Source organism: Telmatherina bonti (assembly GCF_933228915.1).
Source record: "Telmatherina bonti genome assembly, chromosome: 15".
NCBI lineage: Eukaryota > Metazoa > Chordata > Actinopteri > Atheriniformes > Telmatherinidae > Telmatherina > Telmatherina bonti.
The window spans coordinates 21,492,780-21,509,191 of NC_136613.1; the positions used below are offsets into that span (position 1 = coordinate 21,492,780).

General features: G+C 39.2%; 1 protein-coding gene across 1 annotated transcript; it reads left to right on the top strand.

The window, feature by feature from the left end:
• Nucleotides 1–9,466: 9,466 nt before the first annotated feature.
• nr4a2a (nuclear receptor subfamily 4, group A, member 2a) lies at nt 9,467–12,828 on the top strand (the record flags this gene model as incomplete). The annotated part of the gene is made up of 7 exons (XM_079254190.1): nt 9,467–9,528; nt 9,725–10,596; nt 11,061–11,190; nt 11,359–11,522; nt 11,903–12,105; nt 12,275–12,453; nt 12,572–12,828. The coding sequence occupies exons 2-7, from the start codon at nt 9,727–9,729 to the stop codon at nt 12,826–12,828; spliced, it is 1,803 nt and encodes a 600-aa protein (XP_079110316.1). The 5' UTR covers nt 9,467–9,528; nt 9,725–9,726.
• Between the last annotated feature and the right edge of the window lie 3,584 nt (nt 12,829–16,412).

Consider the following 16,412-nt stretch of genomic DNA (forward strand, 5'->3'; position numbering starts at 1 on the left):
TGCTGGTGCCTGATGAGAAATTGTTTCCCTGCACAGGGGCAGTTTTCAGATCTGACAACAGGAGCCATGGAAACGCATAAACATTTGGATACTTATTGTCCCAAATCTTCAGAGAGGATCGAGATGCTATTCGCATATGCACAACTTTCCACTGTAATATTCATGACGAGAACAATATTGTGAGGCCATACATATTCCATTGCTTAAAAGCAACAATCATTTCTACCAGTCTGACAGCATGAAGCACAAAAAGGAACAGCTTGTTTTCAGGCTATATGTACTAAACCAAAGAAAGAAAGCTAAAAATGTTCAGCTGATAAGCACTTGTTTAATAGATGCGACTGAGGAAAATTGTGTGACTTTCATAACATTTCATAGCAGTGAAATTGCTGCTCATTTTGCCTATTAGAAGCTTCTGTACAGTCCCACTTGGCCTGTAAATCCCACTTTTGAAAGGAAAAAAGGAAGAATAACTGAGGATTAGACGAGAGGGCTTGAAAACCCCCGTCTATGCTGTCAGCGAACAGGCAGTCGGTACAGGGTAAAACACATTCAAGGAACCTAAAACTACAAGCATGTAATTGATTTGCTATATAATGATAACCACAAGAGGATGCTTTTCTACACTGGAACAGAACAAAAGAGATATTGGGCTTTTTTTTTTTTAGACACTGGAATAAAGCCACTATACATGTTATAAGCAGAAATTATCCCAGTTCAGCATAGTACTTAATGTTCTAGACTTCAGACTTGGGAAACATCTTACAGATGAAGCCCCAGAGGTTATGCAACATCAGGATGGAAAATGCCCATCTGCAGCTGACAAAAGTGTGCCATGAAAAATCCTTTCAGAATACTGCTTCCACAAATGATGGCAGTGGTGTTGCATGAAAAAAACACAACAGAATCTTGTTTCCAAAAAAGGGGAAACTATTCAAGATTAAGATTAAAAAAGATGAAAATTGTTTGCAAATAACAAAAACTATTCCTGTTAAAACACATCAGATGTTCAAAAATTATGCTAATTTTGAATTTCATCTTGTACATTCAGAGTTTGCATTTAGAAACAAAGGAAACAGCTTTATGTTCGTTTTCACCTGTAATATTTATTCATTTTTAGAATCTAACCAACATTTTTCACTCAAACACAAGTCTGGGCTACTGGGAGGAACCCTGCTACTGTGACATTGGCTGAATGTTCTTTGACTTTGTTTAGCCTTTTTTCTTTTATGCAGCAGATATTTGGACTTGTAACAGTTGGAAAAATGTGGGTGCAAAAATGAAGACTGCCGTCTGTTTAGAAGGTATCCCGAAGTTATCCCAGCAATTACGTTTTTACAATTTCTGTGCAAACTGGCAAAATCTAAAATGCTGCTTAGAAGCAACCACTCAAAACATATAGCCTGCTGGTTGGATGATTAGTACAGACTGCAGCTTTACTCTCCTCTCACACTGCTGCAAGACTCCTGCAAAGCTTTCTGAGCTCTGCTGTCATGCAGCAGCTTCTTCTATCTACCAGAACCATTTCTACCTGTTCTGCTACCTTCACATGCAATAGCAGGCCTATAGCATCCATGCACAAGAAAAACAGCCATCCATTTCATTGTCATATAACTCCAGGGGACAGTACACACTAATAAATGTGTTTCATTATTATGCATATGTCTTTATACTCCTCATGATAGATTTAGGAGAAATAAGCCATGAATATTCTGTGGCATAACTGTCAAACACCATCAAACAATAAAAACAATTCATCACTTGCTTATTTATATTCCACTCCAAATAACATTTCAAAATATTGTCTTTCTAGATTAATCACAAAATCTGCATGTGGCACGCATATGGACAGTTCAGAGACATGCTAACAAGCAAAATTGACAAATTAAATAACTGGTCCTAATAAAAAAAAAAAAAGATGGAAGTGGATTATCTGAGCTGAAACTAATGATGACACCCTCACATATACTACAATTCTGAGTCATTCACATATTGCAGAGGCACCTAGTGCTTCATTATCTCTAAAATTAGGTATGACAACATCTTAATTTGTTCCTGATTATTCTATTATTTAACCTATATTATGATTTGTCCCTGCGATGGACTGGTGACCTGTCCAGGGTGTCCTCTGCCTTTCGCACGAAGGTTGGTGGGATAAGCTCCAGCTCCTCCGCGACCCTTGATTGGATTAAACGGTTCAGATAATGAATGAATGATTTGTCCCTCATGTGGAACTGCATTGATAGAAATACCATCTCTATGTCATTTTATGGGCCATTTTTTGGAATTTGTTTTGCAGAAGTGCAATTGGAGACCTCCTTGTTGTACAAATACAACTTAACTCTTTAACATCCCACCCATAAAACAATGGTAAGAGAAGTGTTTTATTATTACTATTTTTTTTATTATTATTATTATTACCCTTAAACATAATGTAACAAAACATTATGTTTAAGGGTTTAAGGGGTGGGGGGGGTGGGGGGGGGGGGGGGGGGGGGGTGTCATTCTTAGTTTATTCTTACTTGCCTTATGAACTTTTGTTCAGGCTACTGCTTTATATTGACATTTATGTACACTCTTTTTTATTTTTTTTTTTTAATTATAAACTAATGTACATGATGCTCTCACTGAATGTTATCTAAACATTGTAACTGACAACATGAGACTGTGGAGGAAGAGTAAATTCCTGTATTTTAGGATACCTTATTACGTGTGCAATCATCTTTTCACAGCTGATATATTTGTATATTTTTTAGCTTTTCATTCATTAAACTTAAGCCTTGAAATATTTTGTCCTGCTTCTCTGAACAACCTGATGTCACAGAAATACATGCAATAACCATCCAGTCACAACAGTTCATGCTTGTGGCATAATTGCATTTGAATAAAATGTTTTTAATATCTTTATAGTTATTTCACTATATTACCTGTGGCAAACTATGTAAGCTTTGCTCTCTAATAACATCATTGTTTATGTGTGTGTGTGTGTGTGTGTGTGTGTGTGTGTGCCTGTGTGTGTGTGTGTGTGTGTGTGTGAGTGTGTGTGTTTGTGTGCGTATGTGTGAATTCACTGCTAATCCATCAACCTGTCCATTTTCTCCAGCTTATCCAGTGTCAGCAGCCAAAGCAGGGAAGCCCAGACTTTCCCTTTTCCTGCCCACTCCCTCCAGTTCATCCAGGAGGAATCCCACATGTTGTCCCTCCCGATTTTCCAGGGACTTCCCCAGTGGGATGTGCCCGGAACATATCATCAGGGAGGTGTCCAGCAGGGATCCTAAACAGAGCCCCTGAGGCTGTGATCCTAACCAGATCCAGGGTGGTCTGGGAGGTTTCTCGTCTTCCTATTGGCTGGTCTTGGTGTCAATCAGAGACATCATGCTCTTTTAATTTTTTTCAGACATTATACTCATCTTATAATCGCGGAATGTTTAGACAAGAATATATTAAATAAATTGACATCTTTACTTTTTTTTTTATAACCACAAATGATTCAGTTACTGGCCCTGCGATGGACTGGCGAGCTGTCCAAGGTGTACCCTGCCTGTCGCCCAAAGCCAGCTGGGATAGGCTCCAGCTTCCCCGCGACCCTGAATTGGAATAAGCGGTTCGGAAAATGAATGAATGAATGAATGATTCAGTTACTTAATAATTAACAGTCTTGCTTTACAATAATGAACCAACAATAATGAAATATGAACTAACCATAAGACTGCAAAACCAGAAGAATGTGTGTAAAAATTCATAAATAGTTGCTGGATTTACAACACAGAAGAGATCAAATGAACATTCAAAGCAACTGTGGATTCAAACTGTGGATTCATATCTTCATTATCTAACTTTTAAATGAATGGAATTTGACAGCGCACCCAGTTAGTGGGGCCTCATGAGTTATTACATGTTAGCTTAGATCAACCGCTCTTTATAACAGTTGGTTCCATGACTTTAGCACCCTTGTATCAATAAATGATTAGCCTTCAAATATGCAAAAGTCAGTTTTCAAAGGAGTCATGTAGTGTTCATACTGACATATGTTGGGTGTGGATTATTTTTATATCATCAGATCATCTGACCACTGACTCTTTGATTGTTTTATTTATGTGATTGAAGACATTATTCTATCCTCCTGTCATCAATTCACCACTATTATTGGTAATAACAAGAAGTAGCTTGATGTAAATAATCAGAACAAGAAAAACCTAAAATTGAATATAGTGCTCAAGACAAGAAAACTTTCCACCACTCCAAGGATCTAAACACCTACTGCAGTACTGGAAGCATGAACCCTCTTACTGGTCTAGAAACATGTCTGCGTCCTTCTTTGGTTCATTGCAGCAAACTCAACCCATGAGAAGAAAAATCCTTCCCTGGAGCTACTTAGAGGGAAAAGCCTCACAGCTTAGGAAAAGCCTCATGCAATGCTCTCATTATCCATTCTACAGCACTTTAGTGGAGCCGAAATGGACCAGCAGCAAATTCCAGCACAAAAAGAGATCTGCCACATTGTGCCGTCTGTCAGAATTAAACCATAACTGTGTCTGAGCAGACTGTAAAATCAAACTTTCAGCCACTCGAATTAAAAAGAACAGCAGAGAGCACGAGCATAGTCTGAATCCAATAAAAAAAGTGACAACTGCAACTTACATGATCCTTAAGAAGCCCAACAGCCAGTAGCACCAACAGGGGACTGCAAAGCTGCTGGTCTATATTCAGAACAATCAAAAAGAGATTTACTTTTCCCTATTTAGAGTCCTCTCAGTCTTTTATAATTCAGTTGTATTATTAATCAAAGAAACTGACAAAGAAACAAATGGTTTGTCTGATTTTCACTGGGGTACAATCCAGCCAGCAATTGATTGTGGAAGCAGGGACACCTGCAGCTTCAGAATACATTTTCACTTTCAGGAAGGGTTGGAAGAAATAAAAAACAGCACCATGAGGAAATATTGCCCCTCTGCATGAATATGCAGGGACTTGATACCAGCAGTGTCATTACTAATGTTGCTGCCAATTACAGAGCATGTCATGACACTGTGATTCATGAATATTCATCATTGACTGATATAGACAGCAGCAGTATGCAGAAGCCTCTATTCCAATTTTACTGTCTCATTGTGAATGGCGAACAGGTACCTCCATCATGCCATGGAGGCGCCTTCCAGCTGCAAGACAAGCTGTTCCATAAGGCATTGCTAGTTAACAGTGTGTTATATAAAGGTGAATAAAAGTGATGAAGTGCTTCCTGGCTCTAAAGAGCAGGCATTAAAGCATATTAAGTAGACGTTTAAGCTTGTAAAGTAGGAATCTAGAAATGGAAAGAAGACACCTAGCAAAGAGATGCCTCCAGGGACGGGCTGTTCGCTTCTTAGAAAGTTTGATACCTGTCCATGTTGATGAAATGAGGTTTGTGAAAAGGGCCAGCAGATTTTGTTACTCTGGCCACACCTGAAGGAAAAAGAAAAAAAAATCTTTCAAACTTTTTTTTTTAGGTTTCACTAAATAAAGCAATTTGATCCATCAAGTTTCCACACCCACTTCATCCAGATTAGGTTCATGATGGGGTGGTGCTTATCCCAGATTTGTTGAGCCACCACAGCGTTGACACAACCAAGCAGGCTCACATATATGACTGATTTATAATTCTCATTAAAGAAACTGCATGTTTTGGACTATGGGAGGAAGCTAAACATAAGAAAGAACAAAAGTGTATTGAAATACAAGTTTACACCTTTTTGGAAGATTCTACCATAAAGCAGATAAGAAGTAACAGGTGAAGGTATCAAGATATCATTCTTTAACTCCATCACTGAATCAAGGAACAAACCAATAAAAGTAAGTAAAAAGCATTGGAGTCTGGGAAATTCTCAGTACTTGAAGGCCAAAGAACAGAAACCACTGCTGAGTGTGTGTGAGAAGCTCCTCCACTCACAAGTTTATGCCAGAAGAACAGAAAGAAAGGGCACATGTTCTGTGGTGAAAAGAGTCCATGTTCCTACTGCTTTGGCTATAGAACATTTCTGGTTCTACATGTCAAAAATGGAAAACCATCCAATCTGCTCTCAGAATAAAGGTCCTTTATGGTTGACTTCCAAATGAGATGTTTAGATAAATGTTTGTGATTGTTTTAACGATCCTTAAGATTTCCAGCAATGCAGTTACATTGTCATTGTGTATGCGTCACTGGTTTCCCTGCAGTCATGAAGAGCAGACAACAGCTAGACTGCTTAGATACTGAAATCTTGTTCTCAGCAAGAACAAACTTCTTTTGCAAAGTAACAAAATCTGAACCCTGAGTTCCCAAATAATTAAAATGCATAACCAAAAGGAAGAGTGATGTCACATAATAATAAACATGGCACTATCCCACCTGTTTGCGCTGCTGGCATCAAAGTTCAAATGTGTTTATATTTAAAACTACAGCAAAGTTGTTTTGCATGTAAAACACTGCAGGTGCAAACAAAATGATAAATTACTGACTTATGTTTCTGTGGGAAATTAGAAAATTTCCCGTCTTCTTGGATAATGAGCTTTGCACATATTTACATTATAATGATATAAGTTTGGATCAGCCAGTACTGGAGAAGCTTCATTGTATGTGCATATAAATGGCATATTTTGCATCAGTGTTACTACAAAAGCTTGTTGGTGCTGATGGCTGACGGAAGTAGACTGCTTGTAAATGGGAGGAAATTAACGTTTTCCTGTTTAGGTCACTTTTTCCTTTGGTTTTTATTTCCAACAGACTGACACTTCACTGTAACTGAGATCCATGTGCATCCTTTGACCTAGAGTAGACTTGAGGCTCTTATCCACTATCAAAGTGCATGTATGAGAGATTTTCCTATAATGTAAATGAAAACTGAGTTCTGCAAGGCATCATAAAGATGCATGTCTCTATTTCTATAGAGCACACAAGCTTGGGCGCGCACCTCATACACCATGACAGAAAATGTCAGTAAACATTTCGTCAAAGTTAAAAATACAATTCCAGGATACAACTACTGATTAACACAAACTCGCCATTTTCCAATGACTTTCAAATAACTGCGGAGTAACTGGCAAGTTTATTATAAAATGGCCAATTAAACTGCTAATTGTGTTTCATTTCATGTCTAAATGGGAAATGGATTCCAATCCCGATAGTGTGACCATGCATCGCCCAAAATCAACTTTTTTTTTTCTTTAATTCAAAATTGTTTGCTTTATTTTGGACCCACTCGGGCACTTAAAAGATTTAAGCCTGATTTAATTTAGCGCCTTTTTCTTTCAGATGTCCACTCCACAGGGTGAATTTGGAGTGAAACGCCCCCTTGAAACGATCACTCGTGGGTTAATGGAGTTCTGTTATTAAAAAGTTTTATTAGGAGAAACGGAAGCTGGGTGATGAATGGCTGTGAACAATAGTGTCCTCTAGAGGTGATATACATTTTTTCTCCCCTCCTTCACGCACTGTTTTTGTGTGCTGGGAATAGAGTGCGCTGATTATTCTAAGGCTGATGGCCGCTGCGGTGTGTGTGTAATAAAGCTTCAGTACACAGCAGCCATGTATGATGCAGCCTGCTTTGTAGAAGGTTTTTCTGTGGCGATGTGGGGGCCACACGCACTTTCCTCCTACTCTCTCCTGGGCTTTACCGTGAAGGCCAGAATGCATCTAAAAGATTTAGGCCAACTCCACTGGCTACAAGGTGTTGGTGTAAGATTATACCCAGATCAGTTATTTAATCGCAGCAGAACAATAAGGCCGCAAGATTATTTTGGCGACTGCGTCAACTTGAGCGTTTTCTGCGTCACTCCATTCTGCCGGCTCCAATCATGCTTCCCTCTCTGGAGAAATTGGGTCCCCCATGACAACTGGCTACAGGCCCACTAATTACAGCCCCTTCTTCCCCCGGTAGCTCACCAGCACTATGAATAGGCAGCCCACTACAAAGACCCCACCCCATCTGAGGTCTAAATTTGGAACACAATTGAAACACAGAAATCCTGTCAAAAGATAACAAAGAATAATATTGACCTCGCTTCATTAGGCCTGAATCATAAAGAGTAGTGAGATGGCGTATCAACCTCATTGTGACACAACTGTGCCTAGATGTGGCAATGTGTGTACGCTCTTGCTGTAGCCTACAAGAAATAAGGCAATACATAAAAAGCCGATATGTATTCCTTCTGAAGGGCTGTGCCTTTTTTTTTCCCCTATACTTTATTATAGGATAAAGTGCACCTAAAAAATAAATTAAACATATATATATTATAATATTATTATAATAATATTATTATAATATTATATATTATATATATATATATTATAAGAACTCATATGTTAGGGTCACAAAGAACTGAATGACTGTCAGACAACTTTTGTCTCCATCTGCAAATATTTTAATTCATCACCTGGGTATAGTGGGGGGGGGGGGGGGGGGGGATGGATTACACGATGACCAGGCGATCTTAAACGCATCATTTATTTTACATACAGGTAGCAAATATAATATAAGGTATTAATATAGCTGATATGAGCGTGACGTCAGTCCACTGCAAACACTAAAGGTGTCTGAACTTACTTCAGGTGGATTTACTCTCCACTACATCTCTGCTAATGTCCGTGTGGGAAGCAACACAGCGCATACCACAAGACAAACACACTCGCTGGAAAAATTGGGGCTTGAGAAAGTTCCCAAGCGGATTGGTCTGCGTCTGTGTCGACACCGATGACGTCGCCCTGTGAAACACGTGGGCCATCGTATCCAGAGCTCACATAAACAAAGCCACATTGGCCAGACTGAATAGTTGAAGCTCGCGTCGCTGTCAGTGAACGGAGTCACACTATTTGGCCGTTTTGCGCTGTTGCTGCCGATGCTCACGATTTGGAGCTTTTACCAAATTTGATGAATACCATCTGTATGCTTATCGCATGGACTGAAAGACACGATCCTGATGTAAAAAAGGTACGATTTATGCATCTCTCTCTCTCTTTCTCTCTCCTTTGCCTTTGCAAAAGTATAGGAGCGCTTTGCATTGCATCGGCTTTTCCGAAACATTTTAGTTTTATTTGGATTTTTCCCTTTTCTCCACATCCACATGTTTAGTCTCAAACTGTTCATACAAACAGGCGCGACTGACATTTAATGAGAAAATTCAGATCTATGCTTTTGTGACAAGTTCTCACTCGTGCGTAAAGTTGCCCGGCTCTCGCCGAACCATCCAGCACTTTTGTGCATAACCAAAAGAAGAAAAAACGGAACAACTGTGACTATTTTATAAAACAAGACTGATGTCAGCCTCATTTAAGTACTGTCATGGCAAAATGCTCTCAATCATTAAAAACCGATTTGTTTATGTTTGTGCAGACGCGCAATTTGCCTTCATTTAGAATCTCATTCAGCTTCTGAATGTTTTCATGATAAATGTCAAAGCTATGTGTTTTATTAGGGGAAGATCAAGAACCGAGACGCTTTCTTCAAACCTGACACCCACACATCTCCTGACGTTACCCATTTCAAGAGTCACCGGAAAACTGTTAGAAGACTTGAGGTATGATAAATAATGCTGCCTTCAAGAACAAATTGCTCATGTTAAAGCTTCATTTTACTGTAAACCCGCTCACTATTTTAACAGATTTTCTTCTCTCTTAGAAGTCTGTGTCATTTAAACTTGAACTGTAAAAACACATATTTCACTTTAATTTATTTGAAATTCTTATGTTTTTTTTGTTTTGTTATTTTTATAGCCATGCCCTGCGTTCAGGCTCAGTATGGATCATCACCTCAAGGAGCCAGTCCTGCTTCCCAGAGCTACAGCTATCACACCGCAGGAGAATACAGCTGCGACTTCTTAACACCTGAGTTTGTTAAGTTTAGCATGGACTTGACCAACACTGAGATCACAGCCACTACATCTCTCCCAAGTTTCAGCACATTCATGGACAACTATAACACCAGTTACGACGTTAAACCGCCCTGTCTGTATCAAATGCCCCACTCTGGAGAGCAGTCCTCTATCAAGGTGGAGGATGTCCAGATGCACAGCTACCATCAGCAGAGCCATCTGCCACCTCAGTCAGAAGAAATGCTCGCTCACTCTGGGCCTATGTACTTTAAACCCTCCTCGCCTCATGCCCCGACTACACCAAACTTCCAGGTTCAGCCAAATCACATGTGGGAGGACCCTGGCTCCCTTCACAGTTTCCACCAGAACTATGTTGCGGCCACTTCTCACATGATAGACCAGCGCAAGAATCCGGTGTCAAGGCTTTCGCTCTTCTCTTTCAAGCAGTCTCCGCCCGGCACTCCTGTTTCCAGTTGTCAGATGCGGTTCGACGGGCCGCTGCACGTCTCCATGAACCACGACAACCCGGGTGCGCACCGCGGCCTGGATGGCCAGAGCTTTGCGGTGCCCAGCGCCATCAGGAAACAAGCCGGTCTGGCCTTTCCACACTCCCTGCAACTCAGCCACGGACACCAGCTGGTGGACAGCCAAGTGCCATCACCCCCGTCCCGAGGATCTCCGTCAAACGAGGGTCTGTGTGCGGTGTGTGGGGACAACGCAGCCTGTCAGCACTATGGAGTGAGAACCTGCGAGGGCTGCAAAGGATTTTTTAAGGTGGGCTTATATGACAGCTACCATGAAGGATTATTACTGTTTGTCTAGATAATTATCCACTGCCAACACGTGTTCAACTATATAATATTTCTTGAATGAATAACCACTTTATAGAATCACATTTTCCACTGCAAGCGACACTAAACACCATTAAAAGAAAAAAAACAACTTTCAACGCGCGCACAAAATAACTCTGACAGTCACAGCTGTCTACACACAGCTGATCTCTAAGGAACAAGTAAAATATGAACGATCACGAATGTGTATTTGCTGATCTATTCCCATTGCTTCTTGTACACCACATACACAAGATAGCGCTGATATGGTATCGTTTTAATCTTTCTAGTTTTGCTTTTTTTTTTTTTTTTTTTTTTTTTTTACACGCAGCATCCACTGCATTTCATAGACTTTATCTTTCATTCTCAGCATGAAAAGTGACACATGTGTTTATTTTTTATTTCCAGCGCACCGTTCAGAAGAATGCGAAATACGTGTGTTTAGCGAATAAAAATTGCCCTGTTGACAAACGCAGAAGAAATCGTTGCCAATTCTGCCGTTTCCAGAAGTGCCTTGTCGTCGGAATGGTGAGAGAAGGTATGTTTGGGTTATGCACCCGGTCATAATTAAACTGCAGCTCACCGACACACGAGGAAAAGTTCATAATAATTATTTGTTTTGTTCATCTGTTCAAATTTAAGATTTAACACTCGACAGAAGAAGTGTGTATGTACACTGATATTTGTTTAATCTCCCCCTGTGCAGTTGTCCGAACGGATAATCTGAAAGGACGAAGAGGACGCCTACCATCCAAGCCCAAAAGTCCCCAGGAGCCCTCTCCACCTTCACCGCCGGTGAGCCTCATAAGCGCACTAGTTAGGACCCATGTGGACTCCAACCCCTCCATGTCTGCTTTGGACTATTCGAGAGTAAGTACAAACAGAAAGTAAAGTTATAAAAGACACACAAAGAGAACATTTTGACAGTAAGGGGGGGGGAAAGAATTCGCAGAATAAGATCGACGGCTTTCTTTTTTTTTCTTTTTCTTTTTTAATAGTCCTGTTAATTTAATCACCCCGAAAGTTTTTCTTCAATACTTCACAGAATCGCAAACTTTGTCAGACTTTTTTTTTTTTTTTAATATGGCGTATACGAAGTAAATTGAGTTGAAATGCAGAACTTAATAAAAAAGAAGACATGAATTTAATAGTGAGAGGCTCTCTCAGCCTCTTGGAAATGGCCATTTGCAATTTCACGGATTATATATTTTAAAGGACCTCATTAAGGCGCTGTTTAAATTAAATTCCAGTTCCAGGCAAACCCTGACTACCAAATGACTGGAGACAACACTCAGCACATCCAGCAGTTCTATGATCTCCTGACGGGCTCCATGGAGATCATCCGAGGTTGGGCAGAGAGGATCCCTGGTTTCTCTGATCTACCAAAGCAGGATCAGGATCTTCTCTTTGAATCTGCCTTCCTTGAACTTTTCGTCCTGCGGCTTGCATACAGGTGAGGCTCAGCAGTTGCTAAATAAAAATAATCCGAGCTTTAGATAATCAGCTATTCTTCCTTCAAGCTTAATTGCTTTCGGCTTTATTAGCCCCCCCAATAATTAGAAGGCTCTTAAATCCTCATTTATTGCCAAGCGTAATTAATGGCGTTTTGTTTTTAATTGCAGGTCCAATCCAGTGGAAGGAAAACTTATTTTTTGTAATGGGGTGGTGTTACACAGGCTACAGTGCGTCCGTGGATTTGGAGAGTGGGTAGACGCCATCGTGGAGTTTTCTTCCAACTTGCAGAGCATGAATATAGACATCTCAGCTTTCTCCTGCATCGCAGCCCTGGCCATGGTAACAGGTGCGTAAAAGCGGCTGCTACTTTAGAAACTGCGCGTGCCTTCAACTGAGTGTTAAAACAGATTAGACCGGAAATAATTTCTGTTATCTTTCTTTTTTTTTTTTGTTCATTCTTCCAGAGCGGCATGGGCTTAAGGAGCCTAAGAGGGTCGAGGATCTTCAAAACAAGATAGTCAACTGCCTCAAAGATCAAGTGACATTCAATGGCGGTGGTTTGAATCGTCCCAACTACCTGTCAAAACTCTTGGGAAAGCTCCCTGAACTGCGCACACTATGTACCCAAGGTCTGCAGCGTATCTTTTACCTAAAGCTAGAAGACCTAGTCCCCCCGCCAGCAATAATTGACAAACTTTTTCTCGACACCCTACCTTTCTGAGTGTGACTCAAAGGCAAAACCTCAAAGAACTTCCGAAAGACTGAATGAGTCAAACTTTATCACGTTTTCAGCGATATTATTTCTGGTTTCCATTTTCTTTTCAAGCTTCCTAGTCTGTTAGAAAAACATGAAATGAGTAAGAATTCATGGGAAAAAAATAACAAGGGAAAAGGACAGTGTGAACGCTATTAAGGCCTCTTTAAGTCATTGCATTGTGTGTTTTCCATTGATATAATTTAATCTGTATTTATTTTAAACGCCAAATAAGTGAATTCTTACTTGGGACTTCTGTTAAGTGGAAAGCTAACATGCCCTTGCAACCACTTACTGTTTTATTTAACATCGGCTCTACTGATTCACTCAGATGTAATATATTTCATTTATATATACAGTATATAAATACACACGCACACACTGTATATTATGATAGAATATGTGATGCCTCCAATGCATCGGTTTATAACGTGTACAAAGTTTGTTATAATGAAAAGATTGAGGTATTTTTTTTTTTTTTTTTTTTTTTTTTTTTTTTTTTTTTTTTTTTTGGACTCGTGCCTCTGTGTTTCTGACAGGATCACAAACGTATCCGGATAAGACAACGCATGTTCCAGTTTCTGTTTTTCCTTCTTTCCCATTTCCCCCCCTTTTATAGGCACTTGCTGAGGTGATGTCTATATAGTATATATACCGGACACTATGTAGTCTGCTAGATTTGATACAGATTCGTAGTTATGGCACTCCTTTTATCTATGACGCATACGTGGAAAATATTTCATCTGTATAGAAAAATGAGGGACCCATGGTGTTTGTAAAACTGTCAGACATTCCTTGTTTGTATGTGCTGTAAGTATTGTTGCTGTTGAATATAAACGTTTCTATATATTTATTATTTTTGTTGCCAAGAGCTACACTAAGCATGGTGCAATTTAAACGATTTCAAACCATCCAAGTTCATGCTGAGCACGTTGTCTATGTTGTCCTATAAACGTCTTGGTAGTTATGATTTAACACGTTTGGAAGTTGGAAAAAAAAATCCATCTTATATGAAGAGGTTCATGGAGTGTGTGATATAGGCCTACATCTCTGGCATCATGATGTAATTACAACTTGTGTGACGCATTCGGTGCCGAATTCAAAAACTTTAGAAAGAAAGAAATATTTAATGTTTACAAATAAAACCTTTAAATCAATTCTTTGCTAAATAATTTTTCTGAAATTAATACCAGACCTTTTCTGATGGACATTAGGTACTTTGAGCAAGATTTGTTTTCTTCCCCTTGAATGATTTTAGCGCTCACAGACCATTATTAAAACTCATGCTTTAATAATGGTTAGAACAATGCCTGTTTTTGTCTTGGTTTATTATAACGTCAGATTATTTACTACTTTACTACTAAGCTACTGTCTTTAGCTACTGTCTTTAGAGATTGAACATTTCGTTGAAAGTGAGAAAGTTTTATTTTAAGTCTTGGTTTTCATCAGACAGAACTGCGCTACAGGCTCCTATCTGTAATTTTAGACCCATTAATTTTGCGTTCACTAGGATACTACTTCAATCACCAATTTGTCGTTTCAAAATGCGTTTAATTTATGGAAACAGTCGTCATTTTTAAGGCTGTTAACTTTTTTTTTTTTTTTTTTTTAAATTTCTGTAAAAACAAAACAAACAAACAAATAAGAAACGAAAAAACAACTCATAAAAACTGTTAGAATTTCTAATCTCATTTCTTTCCGTTGATGAGAAAATCTTTATTTGATAGAAAACGGCTTAAAGAGAAAGAAAGAAAAGAAAGAAAGAAAGAGCTTCGGATTTTAATATTTCACTAAAGTCCCCTTAAATTTTCTTTCCTTTTTCAAGAGTTATTGAAAATAAAACTTTGCCGCTCTTGACGGATTGAGCTATTTTCCTCTTTCTTTTCTTTCTCTCTCTCTCTTTAAATCAAATATGTTCACATCAAACCATATCTCTTCGTTTCCGCTTCATTGAGCTTCTGTGATTTTTAAAACGAAAAGCGTGTTGAGGTTTTTTTTCACCTGCATCGAAATCTGATCACAGTCAAATATAAACTTTTCTGGAAATAAAAGGCCAACAATGTGTAGAAAAACGCGCAACGGAATCGGAAAGAAAGAGAGAAACAAAGTACACACTTCTTCTGATCGCGCGCACCGAGCCGACCTTCAAACTCAGCTGTAACGCACCATTATTTCCCTTTCTTTACAAAATAACAATAAAAACAATGTCTCTCAAACATCTCAAAATCTTTTCTCTGCAGTTCCAAGTGTTTCATCGGAGCAGGCGGCTGATGAAAACGCAAACTGGTCTACTTTGTTCTGTTAGTTTTGACTGTAAACCTCCCGGAGAGTCCGGTCCGGCGTTTCAGTTCTCCTCTTTTTTTTCCTTCCACTTACCGGTCATTAAATGATACAGGTCAGACCTGCTAATGTATGTTCTTCAGTCCCATTTAGGCCTCCTGATTATTCTCACACAATCACAGTTCAAACCTCTTTGGATGTGCTGCTTATAGATTGCACAGATGGAAATAAACCTCATTTTGAAACATAGAGAAAACGGCATGATGGCCTTAACAAAATGAAGCAGGAGCCGCTGTCACAAAGTCTTTCCTTTACACTGTCAGTGGAGAGAAGTGACGCCAGGCTCTGAGGCATGTCTGGGACTTATCCACATGTATCACACGATCAAGATGAAGGGAACATCTTATTTTGAGAGATATTAGCAGCAGGCAATAAATTGTCTAAATGATTAGATCGTCACTATAAAATGCTAATTCCAAGGCAAATTGGGATTAGTTTCAGAATCAGTTTGCTGACATTTAGCAGATCTGTTGAAAGGGTGCAGTACAATGTCACAAGTTTCCTCTGTTGACTCTAAGTACAGCTTTAAACATGTCTATTTCAATACAATAAAACAAGGCACATGTAGCTAATATTCTTGTCAGTGTTTGTGCATAATTACATAAGCTGGAGGACTTCCACTCTAAATTCTTTACTTGTCTGATTCCTTATCCATACACATTTAATGTCAGTGAAATCTTAAAATAGAAATGCTTCAGCTTGTGTTAATCAAAATGGAAAGTAGGAGTTTTCCGACTGTTCAGCTCTGTCCTCAGCACCTGCATGAGAACAACACCGAAGCCAGCAGGTCTTCTGAGAACAGAGCCTGTACAGTACATCTGCTGCTAAGTGCTTGTACACAGAGTGAGAAAGGCATCAAGTTATATGGCTGAGTCCCAGCATCTCAGAATGCTGCTTCACAATTATAACATCACCTGATACTACCACACACACACACACCCACGCTGCCCACAGTGACATAGTGGATCATGCTGCACGCACAGCTGCACTTTTTTTTTTGTCTCATTTCATGATGCAGTATGACAGGTTAACATGTAGCTGTGAGATGGGTTTGATGTAGGTGTAATATATAAATACACATGTATATATGGAGAGAGAGAGTTATAATCTTCAGTTTTTGGAAAACTTAATTTAACATTAAAATAGTTTTATATAAATTAAGAATTCGAAAAATCACAATTGTCATTTTATTTGATATACAATAAGCAAGC